Genomic DNA, 24,489 nt, shown 5'->3' with positions numbered 1-24,489 from the left:
TCGAAACGCCACTGAAAGGAGCAAGAAGAGGGAAGAAGGGGACCTTGCCAGACTCACTGCAGTCGCCTTGGGCAGCCACCAAAATGTTCTTCTGCTGCGTGCACGCTCGGACGTGGAGCTCACACTCGCTGCTGTAGGTGTTGCCATCTGTGCCACAGACGGGCTGGGAGGAGGGCACACACTCCGTGGGGCACACGCACCGCCCCGTCTCTGCTTCACAGATGGCCCCAAACTGACACTTGCCACAGCGGTCTGCAGGGGCGAGGAACAAAAAAGCAGTGGGTTAAATCAGCAGGGCGAGAACTGCTTTGTATGGAAGTGTCAGAGCTAAAATCAAACCCTCCTGCAACCTCACCCCTTGTGCTAAGCCCTGTAGGACCGGAGTTCCAGCAGAGGTGAGGCTGCAGGAGGGAGGAGAGAGACTGCATGGCAATAACTGCTTGTAAAAGCCATCAGGGCCAGGAGTAATTGCGATGAAATGTCACTGGAGCTGTGAGCTGTTACAGCTAAATGGGATGCAGAGAGTATGAGGCTGAGCGTCGTTATGGGGAGCAATAAATCAGTGCTGGCCACGGGAGGACGAGCGCAGCACTGGGTACAGAGCACCTGCTGCCCAGCCTGGAGATTTAAGGGCAGAACAGCAGTATTTGGACAAAACTGCAAGAGCCCAGCAGATTGCACAAAGGAGCACGAGCAACCAGCTTGGGCTCTGCCTGTATGCAAACACTTCCCGCCTGGCAAAGCTGTGCTGGCACAAGCAGTGAGCCTGCAGATGGGAGAGCTGCACATGGCTCTGATTTGCGTTTGCACTGAGGGCTCATGTTAAGAAAGAAGACCTCCACAGGAAAGATCACCGCATCCGTGCCAGGCAGCATCCCCGCAGGGTAAGGATGCACAATGGTGCCATGCTCCCCTCCTTCCCTTTGCACAGCACAATGCATGTCAGCAACCCCACCAACGAGCACAGTATGGCTGTCTCCTTACCGCAGGGCCCCTTGTGCTTCACCCTGATCTCCCTCTTGAGGACGCAGGCCATGGCGTTGAGCTCGCAGGGGTTGCCATAGGTGCGGTTGTCGGTGCCGCAGACGGGGTCATAGCGGCCCTGGCACACCTGCTGGCACTCGCACACGGGCTCCCGGTTCTTCACCACGCAGGTGGCCCCAAAAGTACATTCCACGCTCAGGCAGGGGCTGGGAGTACCCAGGTCTGCAGAAGGGGCATAGGAAATGGGTGGCAGGGTGAGTTCGCTGCCTGCTGAGCATCCCCAGGCACGGTGCACAGCGAGGCATGCCGGCGGCTGCAGCCTGCCTCCCCCAAGCTGTGGCAATGCACAGAGCTCCTGGCCTTGCACCAGCCTGTACCCCCCAGCATAGCATCTCCCCCATGCTCAGCGGAGGTTAGGGTTGGGAAGCAGGCACGAGAACTCCTCCCTGAACGCTTGTTCTTCTGTCCCATGCACCTCATGGGACTCTGATCAGCCCACAGTTTTTGTACAGATTTCTGCAAAAAGCCCCATATGGGTTCCCAGCCAACACCACAAGGCATCGTACTGATGGAGGACAACCTTCTTTTGCCAGAAGCCACACCTCTCATCCCATGCAGCAGCGATGTCACCAGCCTGGGACAACTGGAAATGATGCCTGGCTTCACCACACCCCATGCCTTCCCCTCCTGGTGGGGCAGGATGAAGAGAGCCACTGTCCTTACTTCACTCCAATCCTCCAGCACCTGGCTCGGGGAGCAGAGCCCTGAGGATGCCCCACAACATGGGCTGCAGGCTGAGAGGCAGCCATGCCCTCTGCTCTCATAATGGAGCTAGTCCATCAAAGTCAGCCGAGCAGCTGGCATCCTTCCCCACAAGATGCCCAGTAGTGAGAAGGTGATCAGCCAGCCCTTCTGGTGGTTGGCAGCAAAAAGGCAATGCTGAGCCTCCTGGCAGAGTTCTGCAAGGCTCTGGGGGAAATCCCCCATGTCCTACTACCCTTCATCCGTGGGCAGCTGAAAGCCAACAGTGCCCCAGCACTGCCCTGAGACCCATTGCTGTGATTCATCACAAAAGCCCCGAGGACCCAGAGCAAGGAAAGGACATCAGTGTAACACATGCTGGACACGGACAAGGACACATCAACAAGAAGGATGTGGGAACAGACAGGGTGGCAGAGGTGAGATGGATGCAGCAGAGGATGCAGCACAGCCCCAGTGGGCAGCACAGGGGTGGGAAGGGGCAATGCCCTGCCTTCCTCCTCTGCAAGGACCGATGTGATGCAGCTGCAGAGTAGGATCAAAGCTTGAGCCTCAGGAGCTTGGCTGCATGCTATGAACCAGCGAGAGAACAGTCCAAAACTTGGGCATAAACAGGTCTGAATTTGGGGTCTGGCCCTTTGGGAAGTCCCTGCCAAGCCAAAGCTCAGAGCCAAGGGGCTGCAAAGGAACAGGAGAGCAATTGAGGCACGTGGTTACTTCTCTCACCCAGCCCTTCCCTCTCTGTCCTCAATTTCCCTGTGGCTGAAGGGTTTACAAGCAGCTCCCAAGGAGCAGGAACTGCTCCTCATGGTGCTTCGCCCTGTGGTGCTGCTTACATCTCCTGCTTGTGTTCAGTACAAAACACAACACACGTACCATAACCATATCCCCAAACACACAGAGGCAGCATGCTTGTATGGAGAGAGAAACCCAAAATGCAGCCCTGGGCACCTGCAGAAGTCAGTGGGGGGTTTTGGCACCAATTTTGATGTGGGTGGATATAATGAGGAGAGAGCAAGCAAGGACCTTTGGCTATGCTATAATCAAGCCCTGCTGTCATCCCTTCTCCATCCTGCAGGCAGGGAAACTGAGGCATGGAAGAAGCACACTGCTTGTTATGCTTCCTGGCTGATGCAAGGGCTGGGGAAGCAGGAGGCAGGGAAGGGAGGGGGTTAGTCAGGGGTGAAAGGAGAGGTGAGAGCAACTGGGAGCAGTCCAGAGGTATCGGCTCGCAGAGGAGTGGGGTCTCGTACCACCCACCTCTGCTCCCACTCTCATCTGCCTCTAAGGATCAAGGCACAGTCAGCATCCTCCATTCCGGCAGGAAGCGTGCGGGTCAAGGGGATGGGAGCAGAACAGGGGGAACCTCTCTGTTCCAGGAGTCTTAAGGAAAACTGGAGAGGAAGGGAGCAGTGGGGAGAGGCCAGGGCTGGCACTGGCTATGGAGAAGGGGAGAAAGCCGACCTCCTAGCAGAGATGTCCAGGTAGGGAGTAGAAGGGTGCTGCGAGGACACAACTCCTTCCTCCAAACAGGCAACACTGTAAAACACAAGACAGACGAAAAAGGAAAGAGAGAGAGAGCGGAGGGGGAGAGAAAGAGAGCAAAAAGAGGCAGGGAGGAAAAGACAGATGCAACTCCAGCCACCTTCCCTCCACCTCCTGGCATGTCATCCCAGCCCTCCTTTCTCAGCTGTCCCATCGTGGTATGAAAGCAGAGAAAGATTAAAAACAGGCTCTGAGCTGTTTTGTTTGGCTCTGCCTCCTTTGCCCTGCTGCTGGAAAAGAGGTGTGTGTGAGATTAAAATGCTGCTGCTGTGTTCACAGTCTGCCCTCTGGAAAACACTCACACAGAGGGAGAAAAGATGGGAGGGGGGATGAAATAACAGAGAATACGATGGAGAGGGGATGGACAGGTGCACAGGGAGCGTATCCCACTGTCCTCACTTCATGGGTGCAGTGGGAAGGATGGCAGTCTGGCAGCAGGGCAGCTCCAGCAATAGCTCTCCACTTGCCCTGGAAATTTGGGATGCCATGGGAAATTTGCTCCTTGATTGTCCCCATCCTCCTTTTCCTCCCACATCCAGGGCAGCTGGCATCCCCAGCAGCTTCCAGGGACACAGGAGGTGAAGGACTGAGAAGTGCTTTTCCTGCCCAGAAAGGACTTGGGGATCTGACTCGTTATCATCCAGCAGCCAGAAGCACACTGAAGTGGGTGATTAAAAATAACAGTTGTCATTATATTAAGTGCGATTTTGGGAGCCTGACAAATGATTTTCCAGCAGCTGAGCCTGGCAGGATTAAAACCTACCGCAGGAGCACAAAACCAACCCAACAAACCCAACGCGCCAGGCTGAATTTTCAAGCATTTCAGAAGGTCTGAAGCACCCAACACCTTATAAAACATCAGCTTAAAACAGGACACAGTTCTATGCCTCCAGTAAAAACAAATCCAAGCTGAAACAACCGGTCCTTCAAACTTAATTCAATGACTGCGTTCAACTTTCTTCATGTGCCATGCAATCATTTTAAGATGGAATGTTCCCAACATCTTAAGGACCCCTTCTAGCACATACAAAAGCTTCTCCCAGAGACGAGACAAAGCCACGGCGAGTCCTCTGGAGAGCGTTCCTGCTGGAGAACCTGGAGCTGAGAGGGGTGGGCATGGAAGGGAAGCATGGCAGGAGCAGGGGCTGGCACTACCCTGGGATGGGAATGAGTGGTGATGGAGAGGAGCTGATGGACATCACAGCTATGTCATGTGCTCAACACAGATGGTTGCTCCCCAGTTTAGTGAGAACATCAGACAGAGACAAGACACAGACATACAGTTGACTGCTGGAAGGAAAAAGAGCACGAGGAGCAGACACTCAGTTGGCTGTAGAATTGAGGAGATCCTGGGGGCTTGCTGCCAGGTGGGAACCCAACCACCACTTACCTGCGGGCTTCCCAGCTGAGCCTGCGTGGGACGGACACAGGCTGGGTGCAAGAGGAGGAGAGGTGCAGGCTTACCACAGGGTCCGCTGTGCTTCACTGGGATGGCAGTTTTCTGGTGGCACTCGGCTTTCTGCCGCTCGCAGTCATTGCTGTAGGTGCGGCTGTCGCGGGCGCAGACAGGCCGGTAGGTGCCATCACAAGTGATGCGGTCGCAGGAGCAACGCGCCGTGCCACGGCGGTTCAGGCAGACAGCATTGAACTTGCATTCATCTTTACATTTGTCTGGGAAAGGAACACAGAGATGCGTTGCATCCCCAGGGATGCATCCCTCAGAAAAGGGATGCTCTCCTTTCTGCGAGCGTAGAGAAAAGCAAGAGGTACTCACCCTGGTGCTGGCACTGCCCAGAGCGAACCTTCTGGATCTCCAGCCCCCGGATGGCCCCTGTGCGCCCCATCACACACTCGCTGGCGTACGTCACCCCGTCGTCACCGCACACCGGCTCCCGTTTTGAGGGACAGTTCTCGGGACGGGAGAGCAGCTCCACCCGGCGGGTGCGGGGATTCACCCGGCACACGCGGTTCATGTCGTTGAGGATGCCCTTACAAGGGTCTAATAGAGCAAAGGGAGGAGGAGAGAGGAGTCAGCTCACATCCTGCCTAGGCAGTGCTTCCAAATCACCCTGTCCCACTCTTTGTGCCCCCATCAGGGCTCAGGGGGTACCAGTCCCCCCTTTAGGACTGACTCATATTGCGGAGCTGCTTGCCCTTTCCAAGGCAACCATCAGATAGGAGGAGCATTTTATTTTTCCAAGCGTTTCCACTCTTTAATCCTACTATCTGAAATCCCTGCATTTACCAGAATCCCGGGCTGACAAAGGGAAGCAATGATGCCATCCCTTCCTGGAAGAGGGAGGAGGCTGCAGTGGACAGGGTTGCAGATGAAGCCAAAAGCTTTGCCTATCTCAGCACGTGCAGCAATCATGGAAATGAAGGAGCTCCCGCAGGACCTGCCCTATCCATCTCCTGTTTCCCTTCTGGCAAATGCTACCAGGGCTCACTGCTGCTCTGAATCGCAGCAGGGATGTGTAACCCCTGCTGAGACCTCTACAAATCCAACAAAAACAGCAGAATGCTTTGTGTAGATCCAAAATGCTGTAGGTAAGTGAGGGATGTGGTCTGGCTGAGGAGATGAGACAACACGGTGGGGTGGGGAGCTGCACAGACATCATCCTGGGGACTGCACAATGATAGCATTTCAGATATTTCTGAGTGCTGCCCAAAGCCTCCCCTCTGCCCTAGAAAAAAGGAGCACCCAACATGATGCTCCTGACCTGTGCCCATCTCACCCTACTTGGGACTGAGTGATAAACGCACAACTCATGCTCTTCTAGCTCTGCAGCCTTCCCAAGCACACTCCCACACTCTTTTCCCTGGGGACAAACAGGGGCCTGGCACGTGTCCTGGCTGATCTCATGGCTTTCCTAATGAATACAGTTGCTTTTAATTACAAGCATCCACAGTCATCACAAGACATCCTCGGAGTGGCTGAACTTTTCCCCCCAGCCCTTCCCATTTTCCACTTGCCCCGATGCAAGAAACACTTGCCATGCAACACCCACTGAGGACCGGGGCACTCACCACAGGCTCCATCAAACTTCTTGAAGACGTTCTCCTGCTTGTCACAGGCATGCTTGTTGAGGTCACACTCGCTGCGGTAGTCCTTGCCGTCGCTGCCGCAGACGATGCTCTCAGCCACGCCGCTGCAGGATGCAGGGCACACACACCTGGCCGTCTGGCCGTCTGCAGAACGGACGCATGTGCTGCCAAAGCTGCACGTCACCTCTGCACAGGGGTCCTTGGAGCCTGAGGAGAGGGTGCACAGTGAAAACATTGCCTCCACCAGCAGTGCTAACGTAGCACCATCCTGCCCTTGGCTTCAGTGGGTGCTGCCGTCCACTGCTGATGCTGAAGCAGCCGGTTGCATCCACCCCAAAGTGTGCAAAACTCAGCCTTAACCACAGTGCACGGGGAAGGGGAGCTCCCCCCACCCTGGCTGCACCCCCAGCTCCTTACTGCCAGCATCTCTTTAAGCAGAACGAGGGTCCTTAAGGCACCTCCTGCACACTGTAATTAGAGGAAGAGCTTAAGGAGCAATTTCCTCTCTGACAGGGGAGGGCTATGGTGTATTTGCCAGCTTTTTTTTTTTTTTTTTTCCTTCTTAATTTGTCACTTTTTTATGATGATTATTTTAAATAAGTCACTCGGCGCTCTCCCCTCTCTGCTGAGAGCCCCAGCAGGGAAGCTGGGTGCAGATTTATTGCAAGCCAGCGCACTGCATGCGAGAAAGGTCAAGTTAATTTACTCTGAGATGAGGAGACTGGGTCTCATTTACACAGCTCCTTGCTCCCAGCTGGTGAATGCCAGGCTGGGGAAGGGCTTTCATCAGCCCATCCTGCCTGTGCTTGCAGCCGCAGGGCTGAGTCACGGTGGGGAAGTGGAGATGGATGAGAGGGGGCTGCTCCCCCGGGTCTGCCCTGCATCTCCGCAACGCCCTCAGGCCATCAGCCTGCCTGCTTATTATTAAGCACTGCTGGTGGCTCTCTCCTTGTCCCTTCCGTCAGCTCTGTCCTCAGAGCATCGCCAGCCCAGACAATGATGTGGGATCTGGAGGAGCACCCCCATCCTCACACATCCATGCAGACCCTCGCCTTCTCCAAGAGGGGATGCAGCCCTGGTTTGTGCTCACCGCATGGTCCCTTGCTGATGACCTTGATCCGCCGCTGCTGGTTGCACTGGGCTTTCTCCAGCTCACACTCATTGCTGTAGGTGGAATAGTCGGAGCCACAGACAGGAGCCACCACCACAGGGCAAGCTGTCTTCTTGCAGACACAGGAGGCTTGGGAGGGGTCGGTGGGGCTGCGCTCGCACACTGCCCCAAACCCACACAGCATCCCTCGGCAGGCTGGGGACAGAGATAGGGGACACCTGAGCCACGGGACATCCAAGATAGGAGGCAGAGCCTGGCTCAGGGGGCTGCAGCTCACAGGGTGGTAGAGGGTGATGACACAGGGAGGAGAAGGGTGCCATCTTCAGATGTCACCTTGTCAACTGGTAGGAGAAAGGAGAATCAAGGAACGGTCCCCGCGTGGGACAGGTCGTCCCGCACACGCTGCTTTATTCATTGTCATTTATGCAAAGCAGCAGAATCACGTGGCTGGAGGCCCTCCAGGAGGAGATGCGCGAATCTCTTTATCACATCCACTAATCAGAGCAGCCAGCACAGACCAGTTCAGCATCTGAATTGCTAATGCAGGAAGGAATGCAAATTTTACATTCAGGAGAGGAATGGACAGGATGGATGTCCCCAAACTCAGCTGACGCAGGTGAGACAGAGGGAGCAAGAGATGCTGGAGCTTTCTGCCAGTACCGGGCAGCCTGTGTGTCTCACCACCGCGTACACAGCGTACATTAGAGATAGAGATTGACCTACATAATGGCAGAACAAGAAATCATAAAGGGCAAAATAAAATGAGCTCGACAGTGGCTCATTTACACTTCAATTCCCGGGCGTTTGCCTTGGACTGCCTTGAGATTTCGAGCTCATATGCACAGCAACAATGTGCCACTAAGAGACTAATATCATCAAATAAAAAAGAACTCTCTTTCTCTCCTGCCCAATATCTAAAAGCAATTTATCATTTTTACGAAGCGCTCTGGATAGTCTCTCCTGCTCTTTCATTGCTGCTCTTTCTCTCCCATTCTTACAACTGCTGATAAGCCTGTTGAGCTTTGAGATTAGAGGATGCAGGGGAGGATGGTAAGAAAGGAATGGGAACAGCAGGACAAGTGGTGACTCCTCTGTCCCTTTCCCATGGCGCTGGGTGTGCAGAGCAAGAAAACACCACAGGGCAAAGAGGCTCCTTCCCCTAGACCCAGGTCATGAGTTTTGCACAGCAAGTCATAGAACTGTAGAATTATTCGAGTTGGAAGCGGCCTTTAAAGGTCATCTAGTCCAGCTCCCCTGCACTCAACACGGACATCCATAGCCAGATCAGGTGCTCTGACCCCACCTTGCCTGACCTTGAATGTCTCCAGGGCATCCACCACCATGTCCATGTCCACCACCATGTCCATCCTGCTGCCACTTGGGGGGAAAGCAACTGGGGGACACACCAGCACCATACAGCTCATGCATCCCTCTCACTTTGCCCTCCGTGCCAGCAGCCAACTGGACAACAACGCCAGTTAAGCCAAAACTCTACTAGTGGTCTTGACCCTTCCTCAAGGGAATTTTTAACATGGTTGATTCAGATCTGCTGCCACGCTTGGTTGTACCAATTTTAAAGCAATCTGCTTTGTACTCATGTTGCCCACTGTATTTAAGTATGTCACATTTTGAAGTGGCAAAAGGAATGGCAAATGACAAAAAGGTGACAAAGTATTTCAAAGTTAAACGAGTCAGGCTACATAATGAACACTGATATTTTATCAGAATTGAAGTCTGTCTATTCTTCTGTCTAGAACTCTATTCTGAAACACACCAGGAATATCAGAGCCCACCACACAAACAAAAGAGATAGTAAAGAACATCCATTTATCTCCAGGCCCAAAGAGGAAGGTAAATATCCCAGCAAGCTCCATCAGTGCACAGCATGGGCAGCCAGGCACACAGGGAATAAGGACCCTGCATCACTGATCAGGCCAAGAAGCAAAGCAAGATGCACAAACACTTCAAACCAGAAACAAATTGTGACAGGCAAATTGGCTGTTTAAGTTCCTTTCACTTCTAATCACCACCATTGCTACCAGTGAAGAAGCCTATTTGTTTCCAGCAGATGGATTTAAACCTCACCCACCCCACGCTGCGGTGCGTTTGGATGATATAAGCTCAGAACCCATCAGAATAAAACCAACTGCCTTAATTCCCCTGCCAGACGCAGGAGGTGGAACAGACTGAGATTCAGAGGCAGCCTCCTCCTTCCCAAGCACCTCTCTAATTTTATCTGGGAGGATGCAAGAAGCGTGACCATAACTGATGTGAGAGGAGTAAGAGTGGGAAATCAAGCACCCCATGCCTGCTCCCCAGCTCACTAAAAAAAATGCCTTGGCTCATTGATATGCAAAAAAATCTAAATGATAACAATCCCCAGGTCCCTGGTGTCAACAGGTAAACAGCTCAACATGAGCAGTATGGATAAATAACAAGCTGGCTTTGTCAAATGCTTTGAGATCTTGAGGTAAAAAGCTCTACCTAATAAGCCCAAAGCATTCACGTTATAGTTATGATCGTTTCGTTAGGATACGGATAGGCAAGGATAAGAGAATTTCTTCATGCAAAAGGTAAGGAGCAAAATTTCTTCATGGAAAGGGTATGGACGAGTGAATTTCTTCTTGAAAGCGGTAAGGATAAGTTATTTTTTTTCATGGAAGGGGTAAGGATGAACAAATCTCATCATGGAAAGGATAAAGACGAGCAAATTTCTTCATGAAGAGAATAAAAATGGGCAAATCTCTTCATGCCAAGGGTAAGGAGTGAAGTTCTTTTGGGAAGGGAGCAGGCATGCAAATTTCTTCACGAAATAGTACGGATGAGCACATTTCTTCATGGAAAGAGGAAGGATGAGCAAATTTCTTCACGAAGAGGATGGCTGAGCCTTGCAATGTCTACCCAAGGCAGTGCTACCCCAGGCCTGAGGCATTTCAGATGGATGTGGCACAAATGGATGCGGCTCAGTGATGACATTCAGCAAGCCAGGCTGGCAGTAGGACTTGGTGATCCTGGAGGCTTTTCTCAACCTAAACCATCAGGCCGAGGAGCAGCGGTGCATCAGGACATCGCGGCTGACATGAATTCTGCATGAGCCTGATGCGCGTTGCCATGGAGACGTGCGAGGCCTGCGCTCCCGCCGAGGCCTGTCTGAGCGCATCGCCTGCTCCGGGCCCACCCTCCTTGCCATCAATATTAATTACTTGCTTGGCGAGACAGCGGAGCCGCCTGCCCCATCACCACGGCATGACAACATTCACACCGCCCAGAATTGGCAGAGCCATGCTTAACCCAGAAGGTCTGGCCTCTGAGATGGGGCTGAAAGGCAGCATCACCCTGCCTGGAATGCCTGTGATGATCAGGGGCACAACCCCAGCAGCTCCAGCCTTCCCCTGCCACAGCCATGGAGAGCCCATTGAAGCATTATTCCCTTCCAAAAACCACCAGGATCTGAATCTGAGCGAAGCATCTCAGCCCCAGCTCCCACCCGGAGCACACAGCCCGGCCCCTGCAGCAGAGCGGGGCTGCCCTCGTGCTTCTGTAATTAAGAGGAGGAAAAGCTGATCATTTGGAAGATCTGAAAGCAAAATCTTGTGCTGGAGGCGGTGGTGAGCAAGGTGAAGGTGGTGCCGGGGGCGGACAGGGCAGAGGGAAGTGAAAGCATCACCTCCTTGGGCTGTGAGACATCAAAGCTGCTCTTGCGAATCAAACACCATCTTAAAAGGGTCTCTCATTAATCTGTCAGAGCCCCGCTGCGAGAGCGGCTCGAAGCAAGATGTCGTGGCTCCAAATCACAGGGAGGATTCATCGGGGAGGGGAGCAGGATGGGAAGGAGCCCCAGCAGAGGGGTTCTGCCTGACCCAGTGCACTGAAAGCACATAGGCTCCCCTGGGGAGCAGGCTCTGCCCCAGCACAGCAGCAAAACTCAAAGCTTGATGGCAGCCAGCACGCGCCCAGCTGGGATGCAGCCTACACCGAGCCTGCATGAGGATGCGAGGGGAAAACACCCGTGCATCGTTCCAAGCTTCTCCCACTGGCTGTGTACTGCAGAGCGGGGTGTTTACAAAGCAGGAAGATGAGGAGCAGCCGGCTGGGTGCCCGCAGGGAACACAGCTCCTCCCCAGCTGCAGCGGGTCCATAGCCCATCTCCATCTGTGCTGACAGGCCAACGCAGCATGCTGCCCTTTGCTGCCCTTTCTCAAGGCTGCAAGCTCTGGCAAAGCCTTTCTGCTTTGAGGTTTGCTCATGCTGGCTGCGAGGAGCTCACACGTACCTCATGTGTGGCATCCAGTTGGCTGCACACAAGCATCCCCCTGCACACCTGCAGCTCCTGCTCTTGGCAAACACCTCTCCATCACCAAAACAGAGAGGCTCGCACTGTGCCACTGTGACATTGGGACACACTCCTACAAAAGCAGCATTCACTGGTCAGCACAACCTCCTGCAAAGCACAGAGCCTGGCAGTGTTTCCTAACTTGGGAGCTTGCAGTGATGCAAGCTTCATGCAACAACTTCAGCACAGCACGGCCAAGGGGAAGAAAAGATAAAGCCCTTTGTGATGCTGCTGCTTTGTCACAAGGCTCCAGTGCTAAATGCTGCATCTTGAGAGACATGGGGCACAGATGTGGGTAAGGCTCAAGGACTGCAATCCTATCAAGGACCTGATGCAAAGAAAAGTGGGAACACCTTTGCAGGTCCCCCATCTCCTTCTCCTCTAACACTTAAGCCACATAACATAAAAGAACATAAATTGATCCCCAAGAGAAAGCTCAAACCTCACTGTAAATGGAGAGGAAAATGCTCTCAAGAGATCAAAAGTGGTGTCTAATAACTGCTGCTACCTTATCTACTGCTCAGCTTTTTTGAAGAGCTATGTTTAGCTTCTCTCCTCTCTCCAGAGCCACTCCAAACTGGCTCAGCCACCAGCAGAGCCCTGCTGTTCCAAAGGAATGGTTCAGTTCCTCTCTTGCCATCCCCTCTCTCTCCTCCACACTGAGCAGGTAAAGAGCACCAGTGCTCCAACATGGGGCACGAACCTCCCCCTGCTCCCCATCACACCAAGGATGGAAGACCTTCCCCTGCTCCCAGCTGGGATCAGCCCCGCTGCCAATTCATTTTGCAGGATCCAAGTCTCACATTGGCTCCTGTCAAAAGAGGACTAGGCTAGGACTAGCAGCCAAAACCAGCAGGGTGTTCCAGTGCTGCCAGGCACAAAGGGAATAGGATTGAAGAGACTGTTTTATTTTAAGTTATATTTGTATGGCTTGTCTCCCAGGCTAGCTGAGCATCTCCTTCCCTGTCCCCTTGAGCAGGTGCAGAGCTGCCTGGAGAGCCACCTGGCTCTGAGAAAAGAGGAGCTCAAGGCTTTATCCCCATGCCTGACCCTGCCTTAGAGCAAGGCAAAACCAGCCCACAGCCAAAGCTCTCCCCACCTCCCCTCCTTTTACAGCCTCCCACCAGAAGAGACCTGCACCTGCATGAGGGTGTTCCAGTGCAAGCGGAGGTGATGCTAGGTGACAAGTGATAGGACATGAGGAAGCAGTCTCAAGCTGCACCAGGGGAGTTTAGACCGACCGAACATAAGGAAGGACTTCACAGAGACAATGGCTGAGCATTGGAAAGGGTTCCAGTGCCTGGGGCAGTGATGAAGACCCTGTCCACGGAGGAACTGCAGAGCAACCAAGGGGAGGTGAGCACCTGATGTGACTTCCAAGCCCAAAGCAATTATTTCCCAACATCTGTTCTCCAGAGCCAGAAGAAGACAATATCCAGGATTGAGAGCACTAGAGCACTAACCAGCTGATTTCCTAAGCCAGTACAGAAAGCCACCTGCACCAGCATTTCCACGCCTAGCTCCATGTCTGGGACCAGTCAAGCTCTGCTCTGCAAACCCTGTATTTATGCCCCCATCTCATGCGTCACTGCTGCTTTTATGCATCCATAAATAAGCATGAAGAGCTGCTCCCAGGCCTGGCATGTTGGGCCAACATCACTCCATTCTCAGTCGCCAAAACAAAATGGGTTTTCAACCCTCTCTGCCTTCTGGGATGTATCCAAGCCCAACAGGGATGGGACCTGAGCCTTTCCCACAGCTGGTTGGTACCATAAGCATAACTACCAGCAAGAGATGGCACCCCAAGCAAGCCATCACACCTTTCCCATCTACAAGGGCTGCTCAGTAGAACAGCTCCATCTTATTCCTCACTGGAACAGGAGCAGAGCGTGCATGGGCATGGTGAGAGCAGAGCAAACAACACAAACCTCCACATCTCCTGCGTGCAACTCCACCAAGGGTTGCTGCAAACAAACAGAGCTCCAACCACTCATCACAGATGCTGGAAGAACACCCACTGAATCCTCCCTCTCGGTTCATCTCGCTCCAGGGGGTGCAGAAAGGTGCAGCCCACCCTGCACTTCACCTGCTCAAGCAGTGCTGCCCTGGGGGGCATGGGAGATGTTTGCAGCACCAGGAGGAGGCACTTTGCCTGGCACAGCACCAACCGTGGTACTTTTCCATCTCCCATGAGGACCAGAGATCTTTGGGAGTATGTCATCTGGATGGGCAGGGCTGCTCATATTTTGGAGCCCTAAGCTAGGAGTTACACCTACGTTCGTTTTTATTTTTGCTTTAGATATCTTCTCTGGTCCAATTATAGATTAATCACATTTTATCTAGCATCCGTTTCTCCCCCGCCTCCTTCCCCACCCCCATCAGAGAAGGAAAGAAAGAAACAAACGTGTTATTAATTGGCTGCAGTTTTTCTGCTGGGTTCTTCTCTGTGCACATGAGATGAGGGAGGATGGGGAAGGTGGCTGGGGAAGGAGCCTGCCAGCAGAAAGCAGGGCACTTGAAGCCTGATTTTCAAAGAAAACACAGCTCATATGATGACATTATCTGAGCACATGCTTGCCTGCCAGCAGCTTTTAAGCCCATTGGCTGCCAGAAAGCGAAGTTCTACAAATGTGCGGATCTGGCATGGCCACATGCCACAGGTACATGTGCCACTTGCTTTGCTTTTTGCTCCTTGCTTGCAGAACTTCTGCATCTCCATCTTCCCAGTTCCTTTTCCCAAAATCCACACAGCACAACCACTGAACTCAGCACTGCTGCTTTCTAAGGTCCCTTTCTCCAGCCCCCACAACCTCAGCAGACAAATCAGCAATGCTGCCAGAGCACAGCAAAGGCCCCATCTGCTCCTCCAGCCCTTCCCCACTTCCAGAACGCATCACACAAGCAGCAGAAGGGCAGAGGCTCTGCCCTCCCTCCTTACCCGGAGATAAATGCATCCCCAGGGAGGGCGAGCAGCGAGCTGCTCTGCTCTGAGCACAGATAGATCACAAAATAGATCACTGGGTCAGGGAGGCTCCAGCAATTTGCCTTCATGGGAACCAAGCTGCAGGAAGCAGAGGTGTACTTACCATCTCGAGGGGTCGGTGGAGTCTGGGTAAAATAACTATTGGGCTTATCTGCAAAGAAAAAAAACAAGGAGCTATCAGCAGTCTTATTGCACACACTCCTCCTTCCCCACAGCTTCTCTCCCTGGTGGATCTGGGGCCATGGAGCACCTGCAGTGAGCAGGGAACATTAGGAACAGCCCCAGGAGCCTGTCTCTCCCACTGGCATCACTGAGCATCTCTGGCTGCAGCCCCCCTCTGTGCCATTTGGCCACGGCTGCAGTGCAAATCCCACTGTGTGGCCCATTGCTTGGGACAGGGACAGCACCAGGGGAGCCCAGAAAAGAAGAGGGGACAAAGGAACACAGGCAGACAGAATATCTCAAGGATAGGACTGTGAGGCACAACCCTGCCATCAGCCAGTCCTTTGCATTTGGAAAAACAGAAGAGTTTCACTCAGGAGCAGCCCATAGCCGGTGTCAAGCTGCCACCTAGTAAGCAAAGCACCCATGGCAGCAGAGGGGACACACTGCTTCCTTAACACCCGAGTATTCCCCCTCCCATTGCATCTACCCTGCTCTGGGCAGTACTTTTGCAGTGTATTCACACCTTTTACCAGCTGTCCAAGCACACACACCAGGGAAGCTATGCACCCCAGAGCTGGAGGATTCACCCATCCTCTCAAGGCTTTCCTCCCTGCAGGTGCATTCCAGCATCAAGGAGGTCAATGACACCATTGCAAGGAGCGTGCCTGGAGAAAGGCTGGTGCAAGGATGAGGCCACAGAGCAGCCAGCAACACGTGGCTGTGTGCAATATGCTCAGCCACGCCAGAAGCAGACTGGCAGCCTGAGCACTGAAAAAGGACTTCCACCTCTCCCCAGCCTTCTCCTGCTTCTCCTTCCCCTTCCCTCCCCTGCTCCTCCCACGCCCCTGAGGGGCACCTACAGTTATTGAGGAAGAGCAGCACAGCAAATCCCAGCGTGGAGGTGGCCAGGAGGATGAGGCAAATGTTGCATGGGATCATGAAGTAGCGCACCACCAAGGAGACCTTGTGCTGGTACAGCCGGTCCCGTTCCAAGGCTCCCGGTGCCATGGGGTACTGGCAAGCCGTCATGCTGTGCTTAAAGTTCAACCTGCTGGTGATCCATCCAAGGCAGAGCAGCCACGAGCTCACACAGATGCCCTCTGTTCCCCTTTTTTCAGCAGCAGCAAGACCCCAGTTTTCCCAGAGGTTCCCATCCTCAAGGGAACAGGAGGGCAGGGCAGGTTGGTGGCACCTTCAGGACCAAGAGTTTATCCTCACATCTGCCATCATGGATCCGAGCGTGTTCCGGAGAGACCCCCACAGCCCCGTGCTCAGCAATGCCCCTTCCAGCCAGGGAGACGTCAATCCGTGCGTGCCAGCAGAGAGCGGGCAAAGAAACCACGAGCAAAAGTGCTGAGAGCTCAACTCCTGCCTCCAAGCCCACCGGAACGATGACAAGTATGTTGGGGAGCCACCGCAGCACCCACACACCCCGGTGCCTGCGAGCAGAGCTGGCAGAGGGGCAGCAGGAAGGGGACCAGCATAGGACCCCTCTCTCAGCCTCCACGTCCTCCCAATGGCTCCAGGGATGCCTCTGCTCCCTCCACGCTCCTCGCACCTCCTGCAGCCGCAGCTCCTTGGGATGAGTTTTCCCAATCCCGTACCCTGCAGACAGGGCTGGGGAGGACCCCCACAAACTGCAGCCCTTCTCACAGCGACCGCAAATCCAAATCCATCCCCGTTCTGCTGGTGCACAGCTCCTCTCCCCCGCCGCCTCGCCAGCTCTCCGGCACCCTCCCAGCCCTCGGGCCAGCAGCAAGGAGCCACCGCCTCGCTCGTCCCCCTCCTCGAGCTGTCACCTCGCCGGCAGGGAGCACGCTGCCAGCTGTCACCTGCGTGGTGGCTGGGATGGGCCAGCTCCCCTTCTCACACTGCTGTGACATGCCAGTCCGTCCCAAGGCGGTCCCCGTCCCTCGCTGAGCCGGGCATCAAGAGAGCGACGGTGAGAGCGATGCGTGTGATGTGACAGCGCTCAGCCCTCATCCACCCGCGTGCGGTCAGAGGGCTGAGCGGCACCAGACAATAAAATGACAAGGGAAAAGGAAGAAAAAAGCCAAGCAACCGCGTGTCCCCGCCTGCCCCACGCCCCGAAGTTTCTCCGCCTCGCTCAGCTCCGGTGTCCCGGTCCCTACGGAGAGGAACGGCTGCCGACAATAGGGATGAGAAAGGAGGATGAGGAAGGACGCCGGCTCGTCCGCTTCGCCCGTGCCCGTGATGGGAGCAGGAACGGCTGTGAACAAAGGCAGCGGGCAGCGCTCTGCCCCAACGCTTGAGGAGCACAAAGGCAGCGGGAGCTCAGCTCGGCTCCTCGCCCCTCGTCCCCACGCCGCAGCCACCTGCGAGCATCCCCGCCAGCATCCCGCTGCTCCCGGCGAGACGGAGCGCGGGGTCCTCCTCGCCCTGCTCCCCCGGGAGAGCACGGGAAGGGGAAAAAAAAAATCCCTCTCCTCCGCCTCTTCCCCCCACCCCCTTCGCCTTTTCATTCGTGAACTAAAGATGTTGGGAGAGGCGGGGACTGTACTGTCAAAACTCATTATGCCTCCCCCGGCAGCGCCTCTGCCCGAGCCCCCTCCCCGCTCCGCCCGCCCGGGCCAGGACCCCCAGGAGCCAAACAGAGCGGAGCATGAAAATCAGCAAGAAAAAAAATACCAACCGTTTTTAAGATAACATATTAGAAAGAGAGCGAGGTGTAATTACACCTTCTGGTACGCTCAGAGCTGGGGAGGTAAGGAAGAAACCCATGCCTAGGCAAAATGCTGCCCTACGGGAGCAGAAAATTCTCCCTGGGAATTTCTGGAGCATCATAAAAAGGTGCGGAGTGCTCCAGCCCTCTCCTCCTCTTGGTCACCACCACGCAGGTGACAAAATCCTTCACCCAGGCTTGGCATCCTGCATCTCCCACACACGTAGGTGCCCGGAGCCTGCAGCACGGCAATGCCCAGCCCATGCCCTCACTGCTCCCCTCGGGTCAGGGTCTCACTGGAAAGTCAATTCCCCCCCCATAGCCCCCGCCCAACAAGGCTTGGCCTCCCATAAAGAAGAAAAAAAAAATCCCCAAAGCAAAGCGAGGCCATTTGCATCCCCCTGGTGCATGTTTACACATGCAAATCAGCCTGGCACAGTCTTCCCTTTCTTCTCGGGGTTGCAGGACTTGGACCCCCTCCTCCCCCCCAACCCCATCCATTGGGGGCCACTTGTAGGGGCAGCTCTGCAGGAGCTCCCTATGCACGTCCTGGGGGAGGCAGGTTCCAGCTCACTGCATCCTCAAAGAGCACAACATCCATACCTTTGCCCTCTGTGTATTTTGGATGAGGTTTTATGGTCAGAGGAGCCACCTGCATTAGGGATATATCACATTTGCCACGTGGGCCATCAGTTTTGTTTGTTATCCCCAGCACACACTCTTCATGCTTTGGGCACCGTGAAGGACCAGACAGAAGAATATAACAGAGCCACCGTGGTGACAAACCACCTCAGGCTCCCCAAACCTGGCTCACAAGAGCTGCCCAGCCTCAGGCACAGCTGCTACTCCTCTATTAGGGGGAAGAAAACATTATCTTTGTGCACATCCATCCTCCCCCGCCCATTTCTCCAAATGAAAGCGTTCGACGCATTAAGGCCTCCGTGTGGTCACCAGTCACTGGAAAGGCTGGTGCTGTTAATGGGTTTATTCCTGGGATTTTACAGCCAAGAGGTCACAGCTGCTGCCAGCAGAAGGGGCTGGGTGGGGTGGGGTCCCCAAGCCCATAGCTGCAGATGTGGGCTCCATCTCGGGTCAGTGCATCGTGGTCCATGCACATCCCACAGATGGGGGAACGCTCACGTGCATTTTGCAGGACACCAACCTCAAAGTGGGAAGAAACACCACCAGCAGATGCCCATTTCATTCCCTTTGCCTCTTCATTTCTCCTTACCAAATGCCACGTACCAACCTGAGCCCCAAACGCAGTGATGCTCGGGGGCGGGTCTGACAGCTGTCAATCTGTCCCTCCTTGCAGAGCCCCTGCAGAACCCCCCCCCCAGCTCCTGCTGCTGCCAGGCTGATTCCCCACCTGGCTCCCTTCTCGCTAATCCTGTTTGGCAGGGAGCTAATTGGGATTTATGTGACAGCACCCAGTGCCTGGAGAGCCATTTCGCACTCCCTCCTGGGGAGGAGGAGGAGGAGGGAGCCCGCAGAAGGTGCTTGCACGTTCTCCCTTCCCCATCCCCTCCTGCAGTTTTACAGGCTAATTACCAGCATTACAGTGAGAGGAGAGGGAGGGGGAGAAAGTGGGGATTTTAATTATTTCATTTAACACTTGGCAGGACCCAGCTCGACTCCTGCTGAGCACTGCCTAGAAATAAAGAGCTTTAAAACCCTGCCAATGGGAGATGGGGGAGAGAGGGTCACAGCCACTCTCTGTGTGCAAGTCCCATCCGTGCACAACCTGCATGCAGGCAGGAGCCTGTTCTTCTGCTATCCCAAAGTCACAGCATGGAGCCCACACCTCATCTACCTTGTCCCACTATGCAGCAGTGAATGGGTTTTATGTCTCTGCCACCCCTCTTGATTAAAAAAAAATACACATAAAGGCAGTGCTTTAAAACAAGAGTTGCACACAGCAATCCGTGTGCTGCTATAAGGATGAGGCTGCTGCCCCGAAGTGGTCACACAGCAAACCAAAATCAACCCAGGGAGGGAAGTGGTGCAGTTTGATGCTAAATCCATGCTGATGCCCACTGCTGTGCCCAGGAACCCGTGGCAGCCCCTGGTCACACTGCTGTCCCTTGGCTCGTTGGGCTGCCAGGACAATTCCCTGTTGTAGGACAAGGGCTGCAGAGCAGGGCTGAAGCCAGCTGATGAGACAAAGACCCTCAAAGCTCATCCCTCTCTTAGCATCCCTGTTACTGCAGGTATGCAGCACTCCTGCCCTAATCCTAATGCAGGACAAAGGTCTGGAAGCTCATCCCAAAACCAGCACCGTTCACAGCCAGCCAAGAGCCCCGACACAACACAGCACAGCACAGCCTGCTCTTCCTGTGGTCTCACACTGCCATCTGCTGCTCTCACTGCAAACGTTTGGATGTGAGGAGCTCCAGCCAGGCTGGGAACATTGCACTGAGGCCACCCACTGCATTATGGCACGAGTACAGCATGGAGGGGATCACAGAACCTGTCAGATTGGAAAAGACCCTTTAAGATTACCCATCCCCACCATGCCCACTAACCATGTCCCTCAGCCCAGCAATGCAGCCTGTCCAGGTCCCTCTGCAGAGCCTTCCTACCCTCAGGCAGATCAACACACCCTCCCAACTTGGTGTCATCAGCAAACTTACTGAGGGTGCACTCAATCCCCTCAACCAGACTGTCATAAACTCTATTAATCACAGCTGAGCCCGCTACCAATCCTGGGGAACACCACCAGTGACCAGACTCCAGCTGGATGCAACTCCATTCACCACCACTCTCTGGTCCAGACATTTTTTTACCCAACAAAGAATACATCTGCCCAAGCCATGGGCTGTCAGGATGATCCTACAGCAACACAGTGAGGCAAACAATCAGCTCAATAACCCCACAGATCAACCAGTGGGGAAATCCATCCTGCTAACAAGAAGCAGGCACACGAGCAAAGCCATCAGAGCTGGACTCAATGATCCTTCATGGGTCCTTTCCAACTTGGGATGTTCTAAGCCCTGCTCAGGGGCTTGAAGGGAGCACCTAAGGAAGCCCTTTATCCCCTCACCACCAGCAGCATCTTACAGCTAAGGAGCAGGATGCCAGCAGGGGATGCTGTCGGCTCAGCTAGCACAGCTCCCAGCTATGCTGCTCCCAGAGAGGCCCAGGGTCCAAACCAGGAGCAAGCAGCTTTCAATAAAACTTTTATATCCCTCCATTCCCCATTCAGCATGTTTTACAGTGAAAGCACGTGGCCAAGCCAGCCTGCGCTCCATGCTCCATCCCACCCCACATCCCACCCCAACACCACCTGGAGCGATGCTGTTCTCCCCCCCCCACCCTTCCCCAGGAAGGCAATGAAGGGCTGAGGATGGAGAGGGACATGAGACAGGCACTAGGTGAGAGGTGGCCTTAGATCACAGTTTGACTGTCCGTTTTGCAAGGACAGTGGCAATCCAGCTGAGCCCACCGACGTCAGGCTGAGAGGATATTGACAGAAAGAACAGGCAGCTCTTCAAACTGTGATCTAAAGGCAATAGATGCCCCTGAGGTGAGTGCAGCCAGCAGGCCATGGGGATGGGCGTGCTGTCCCCACCTCTGGAAGGGCCCTATTGCTCCAGCGTGTCCTGGATGGATGGAAAGATGAGGGAGACTAACCAGTGAGTTTGACAGTGGATGGGAAAAAGAATAAATGGTATTTTTTTTGCATGACACACCACCACTTACCAGCAAGAAGCTTCCTATGTTCTTTAGAAAGCGAGGGGAAGAGAAAAAGGAGAGAACAACAGTTAGAACAAGAGAACAGGCAGCTCACCCAGCACTCTCCTGCCCCCAGATCCCTCCTCCTGCCCCCCTAGCAGGGGCACCCCTGGCCCTGCAGCCCCACGTTGCACAGATGAAGCAGACAGAGGAGATGCCGTGCAGCAGTGGCATTTTCCCATGGGGTGCAGAAGTCCCACCTTGTCCTGCAGCATGGGAAGATGTCAGCTCTGACCGATAACCATTGGCACTGCAGCACACAATGGCTAACAAAGATCCTGCAGAGGGCAACGAGTGCAGCCAAAGAGCCAGAAGGGAGCAAGCAGCAGTAGGATTGCCTTGTCAATATTCCAATATGTTTTCCAAAACCAAGCTCATGCTTTGGAAGCATTCAGGAGCTCAGCCTGGAGGCCTCCCCAACTTCCCCATGCATCTCCCAAGAACCAGCTGCTTCCCATTCACTTTGAAGGAGCACATCCTGCACTGATTCCTCCTACCCAAATGCATCACCTGGGAGCGACCTGTGACTGTGCAGAGCACAAGAGGTCTCCTCCCAGCTCTGCATCCCACCAGGATGAGGGGATGCAACTCCAACACAACTCCAAAGCTCTGCTCCTCCACTCCAACACCCGACCTGTGGGGCACAGAGGGCTCCCCAGTGCAGCGTCAGCATCAGCTCCCACAATGGGCTGTGGGACATGAGTAATGTGACCCTGAGAAGAGCCCTGACAGCTCACCCAGACTATGAGGGGGAAAAAAACAAAGTGAGCATTGAGGGCTGGAGAAGGCCCCATGCCAAGGAAGTGACGTGTAGCCTTCTCCATTGGCAACCGGGAGCCCGCTCGGCTCGGAGCTGCTGGGAGATGCAGGGAAGAAAGGAAGAGGGGGAAAAACAGCTTAAAAATATCCCAGAGCAGCACGGTTATTTTGGGATTTTCATTTATTAAAGAAAAAAAAAAAAAAAAAGGCAGAAATGAAAGCCAAAGTACTATGGCTGGCTCTGGTGGAGATGAAACATCAGCATCTGGCTGCTGTGCTCCTTCCCTGGCTTCCAATTCAAATGACATGGGCTGTGCCATCCTCAGCACTTGGCAGCTCTTCTGTGCTCCTGGACAGCGTGGCCTGGAGTTGGTGGAGGGAACAGACCCTGCAGCATTTGGGTCTAAGAGCCTCAGGATGAGCTGGGCTGGGGTTGCCACAGAGCTGTCTACCTGCTGTATTTTAGGGGATCCAAGCTGGCTGCTGTCATTGCCAAGGGAAAGAAGAGTTGACAGCACAGATGGCTGTTGGTTGTTGCACATTCTGGGATGCTTCTGATAAGCAGGGATTTGCCTGAGATGATTGGGAGAGAAAATGTGGAAGAGGTCCATTGGGCACCATAGGGGCACTGGGACCAGAAGTGCAGGGGCACAAAATCCCACCCCAAGGCACACATCTTTCCCTCAGTTAGAACCAAAGTGTGATTGAGACAAGGAGCCTCAGAGCCCAGCCTGCCTTCCAACTCAACAAAATCCACCGTGCTTTGATTTCCCCTTCATCATTTCGCAGCAAAGCGAAGCAGCTGTTAGCATCAAAAGGGGAAAACAAGTTTGTTTCACTAGATATTAAATAAACCAGAAAGGAAGGGAGGGCCAGAGGATGTGTTCCAAGGTCAGGCACTCGGCTCTGGAAAATTTCCCCATGCAAAATGAGCAGGGGAATGCACCCAAGTTCTGCAAAGGGGCAACACCGAGTGCTGATGCTGCACCCAAGGAGCACAGATCAGCGTGCAGCCAGACCTGGAACGAAGCAGAGCCCATTTCTAAGAGCACTCCAACAACTCACCTCCTGATGCTCAACCAACGCCCATCCCAGAGCATTGCCATGCCACTGGTGGATCCCAGGAAGCCACCAACGTGGTGCTGGCTCTGGTGAGCCCACGTCGTGCTGCCTCATTCCCAAGGAAACCAGCCAAGGTTTCCCACGCCACCTTCCTGCTGCTCAGTGCATAAAAGCGACACAGACTTCCTGAAATCCCTCTCTCCCTGACCCTCCCTACTGTTCCTCTGCATCCTGCTCCAAGGCCACACTCTGCAGTGAGATAACAAGGCGCTCCGCTGCCAAAAACAGCAGCCAGAGGGGCCCATGATCCACACAAATCTGCATGCAAACAAAGACCCAATTTGAATGGTCAGCCAGTGGAGATGAAGCCTTTTCTCTTGGCTTCCCCCCATTGATGTAAGGCCAGCGTGGGATCTCTGGATGAGCTCCAGGGCTGGTATCGAGCCCAAACCCAGCAGTGGGGCAGGGGATTGGCAGGACAGGTACCACCTAGGCTGGACAACACTCAGAATTAATTGTCTCTGCTTGGCATTGGAGGTAAGAATGGCACCTGGGCATTAGGGCAGCAGGAGCTTTCTCACCTTCCCCACTGCCGAGCTGGGAAGAACAGTCCCCGACACACAGCCAGAATTGAAACCAGATGTGTAGGAAGTGTCTCATTAGCAGTAATTGCTTTGCAAGGATTTGAGGTTTCCCCTTCGTGCCACCACCGAGCTTACTTTTCAGAAGCAGCCGTGTGTCGGGCACCGGAGGGAGAGGAGAGAGGAAAAAACAGTGAGGGCAGAGCCTCAGCTACACTAACATTTTCATTGAAGCCAGGAGAAGTTTACTCAGTCCAGGCTGGCTGTAGAGGATCGCTGCAGCAGCGGATTAGGCTGAAAACACTCAGCATCTACAACCCCTTGTGGCCAAATGGTTTGGGAAGCAGCACCCAAGGAGGAGTGTGGCCATCTCTCCTTCCTCACCCCTACCATTACCCAGGGAGTGCTTTTGCCCAGGTCACAGATCTGAACACACAATGACACAAAGCCAAGGGCAGCATCCCTGCACGCTCTCGCATTTCTTCTGTTTGTTCTCCCATCCCAGCGAGGATACAGAGCTGTGCACAGGGGGATGCTGCAGGCGCACAGCCCCCAGCTGGCTGCCACTGCTCTGCTCTGTCCCTGCAATCCCAATGGGCACACCTGGAGGAGACCCTCACTGCAGGACCACTCTTCCAGCTGCTTTCCATCCTCTGCAACACAAAGGATCTGCTTTATACAGGAGTGAAACTAACCCCGGCATCCCAGTGACAGGGATTCAAAGGAGCCGTGCCTTATTTAAGG

The 24,489-nt window shown here is 54.2% G+C and overlaps 1 protein-coding gene across 6 annotated transcripts in view; it reads right to left on the bottom strand.

The window, feature by feature from the left end:
• AGRN (agrin) overlaps positions 1–24,489 on the bottom strand; it is a 62,778-nt gene that overhangs the window by 20,328 nt on the left and 17,961 nt on the right. For 3 of the 6 annotated variants that reach the window (XM_090123136.1, XM_090123137.1, XM_090123139.1), the window contains exons 3-10: positions 21,311–21,331; positions 14,864–14,911; positions 7,424–7,639; positions 6,316–6,540; positions 5,063–5,287; positions 4,753–4,959; positions 985–1,206; positions 58–252 (exon numbers count right to left, since the gene is read on the bottom strand). In XM_090123136.1, coding sequence (XP_089979262.1) covers positions 58–252; positions 985–1,206; positions 4,753–4,959; positions 5,063–5,287; positions 6,316–6,540; positions 7,424–7,639; positions 14,864–14,911; positions 21,311–21,331 — 1,359 coding nt within the window. Of the gene's footprint in view, positions 1–57; positions 253–984; positions 1,207–4,752; positions 4,960–5,062; positions 5,288–6,315; positions 6,541–7,423; positions 7,640–14,863; positions 14,912–15,785; positions 17,359–21,310; positions 21,332–24,489 lie in introns of those variants that run through there. The other 3 variants (XM_090123138.1, XM_090123141.1, XM_090123140.1) reach the window with 2 other exon arrangements.

Source organism: Phasianus colchicus, chromosome 22 (genome assembly GCF_987193195.1).
Source record: "Phasianus colchicus chromosome 22, bPhaCol1.hap1.1, whole genome shotgun sequence".
Taxonomy (NCBI): Eukaryota; Metazoa; Chordata; class Aves; order Galliformes; family Phasianidae; genus Phasianus; species Phasianus colchicus.
This window is presented reverse-complemented; position numbering and strand designations above follow the sequence as displayed.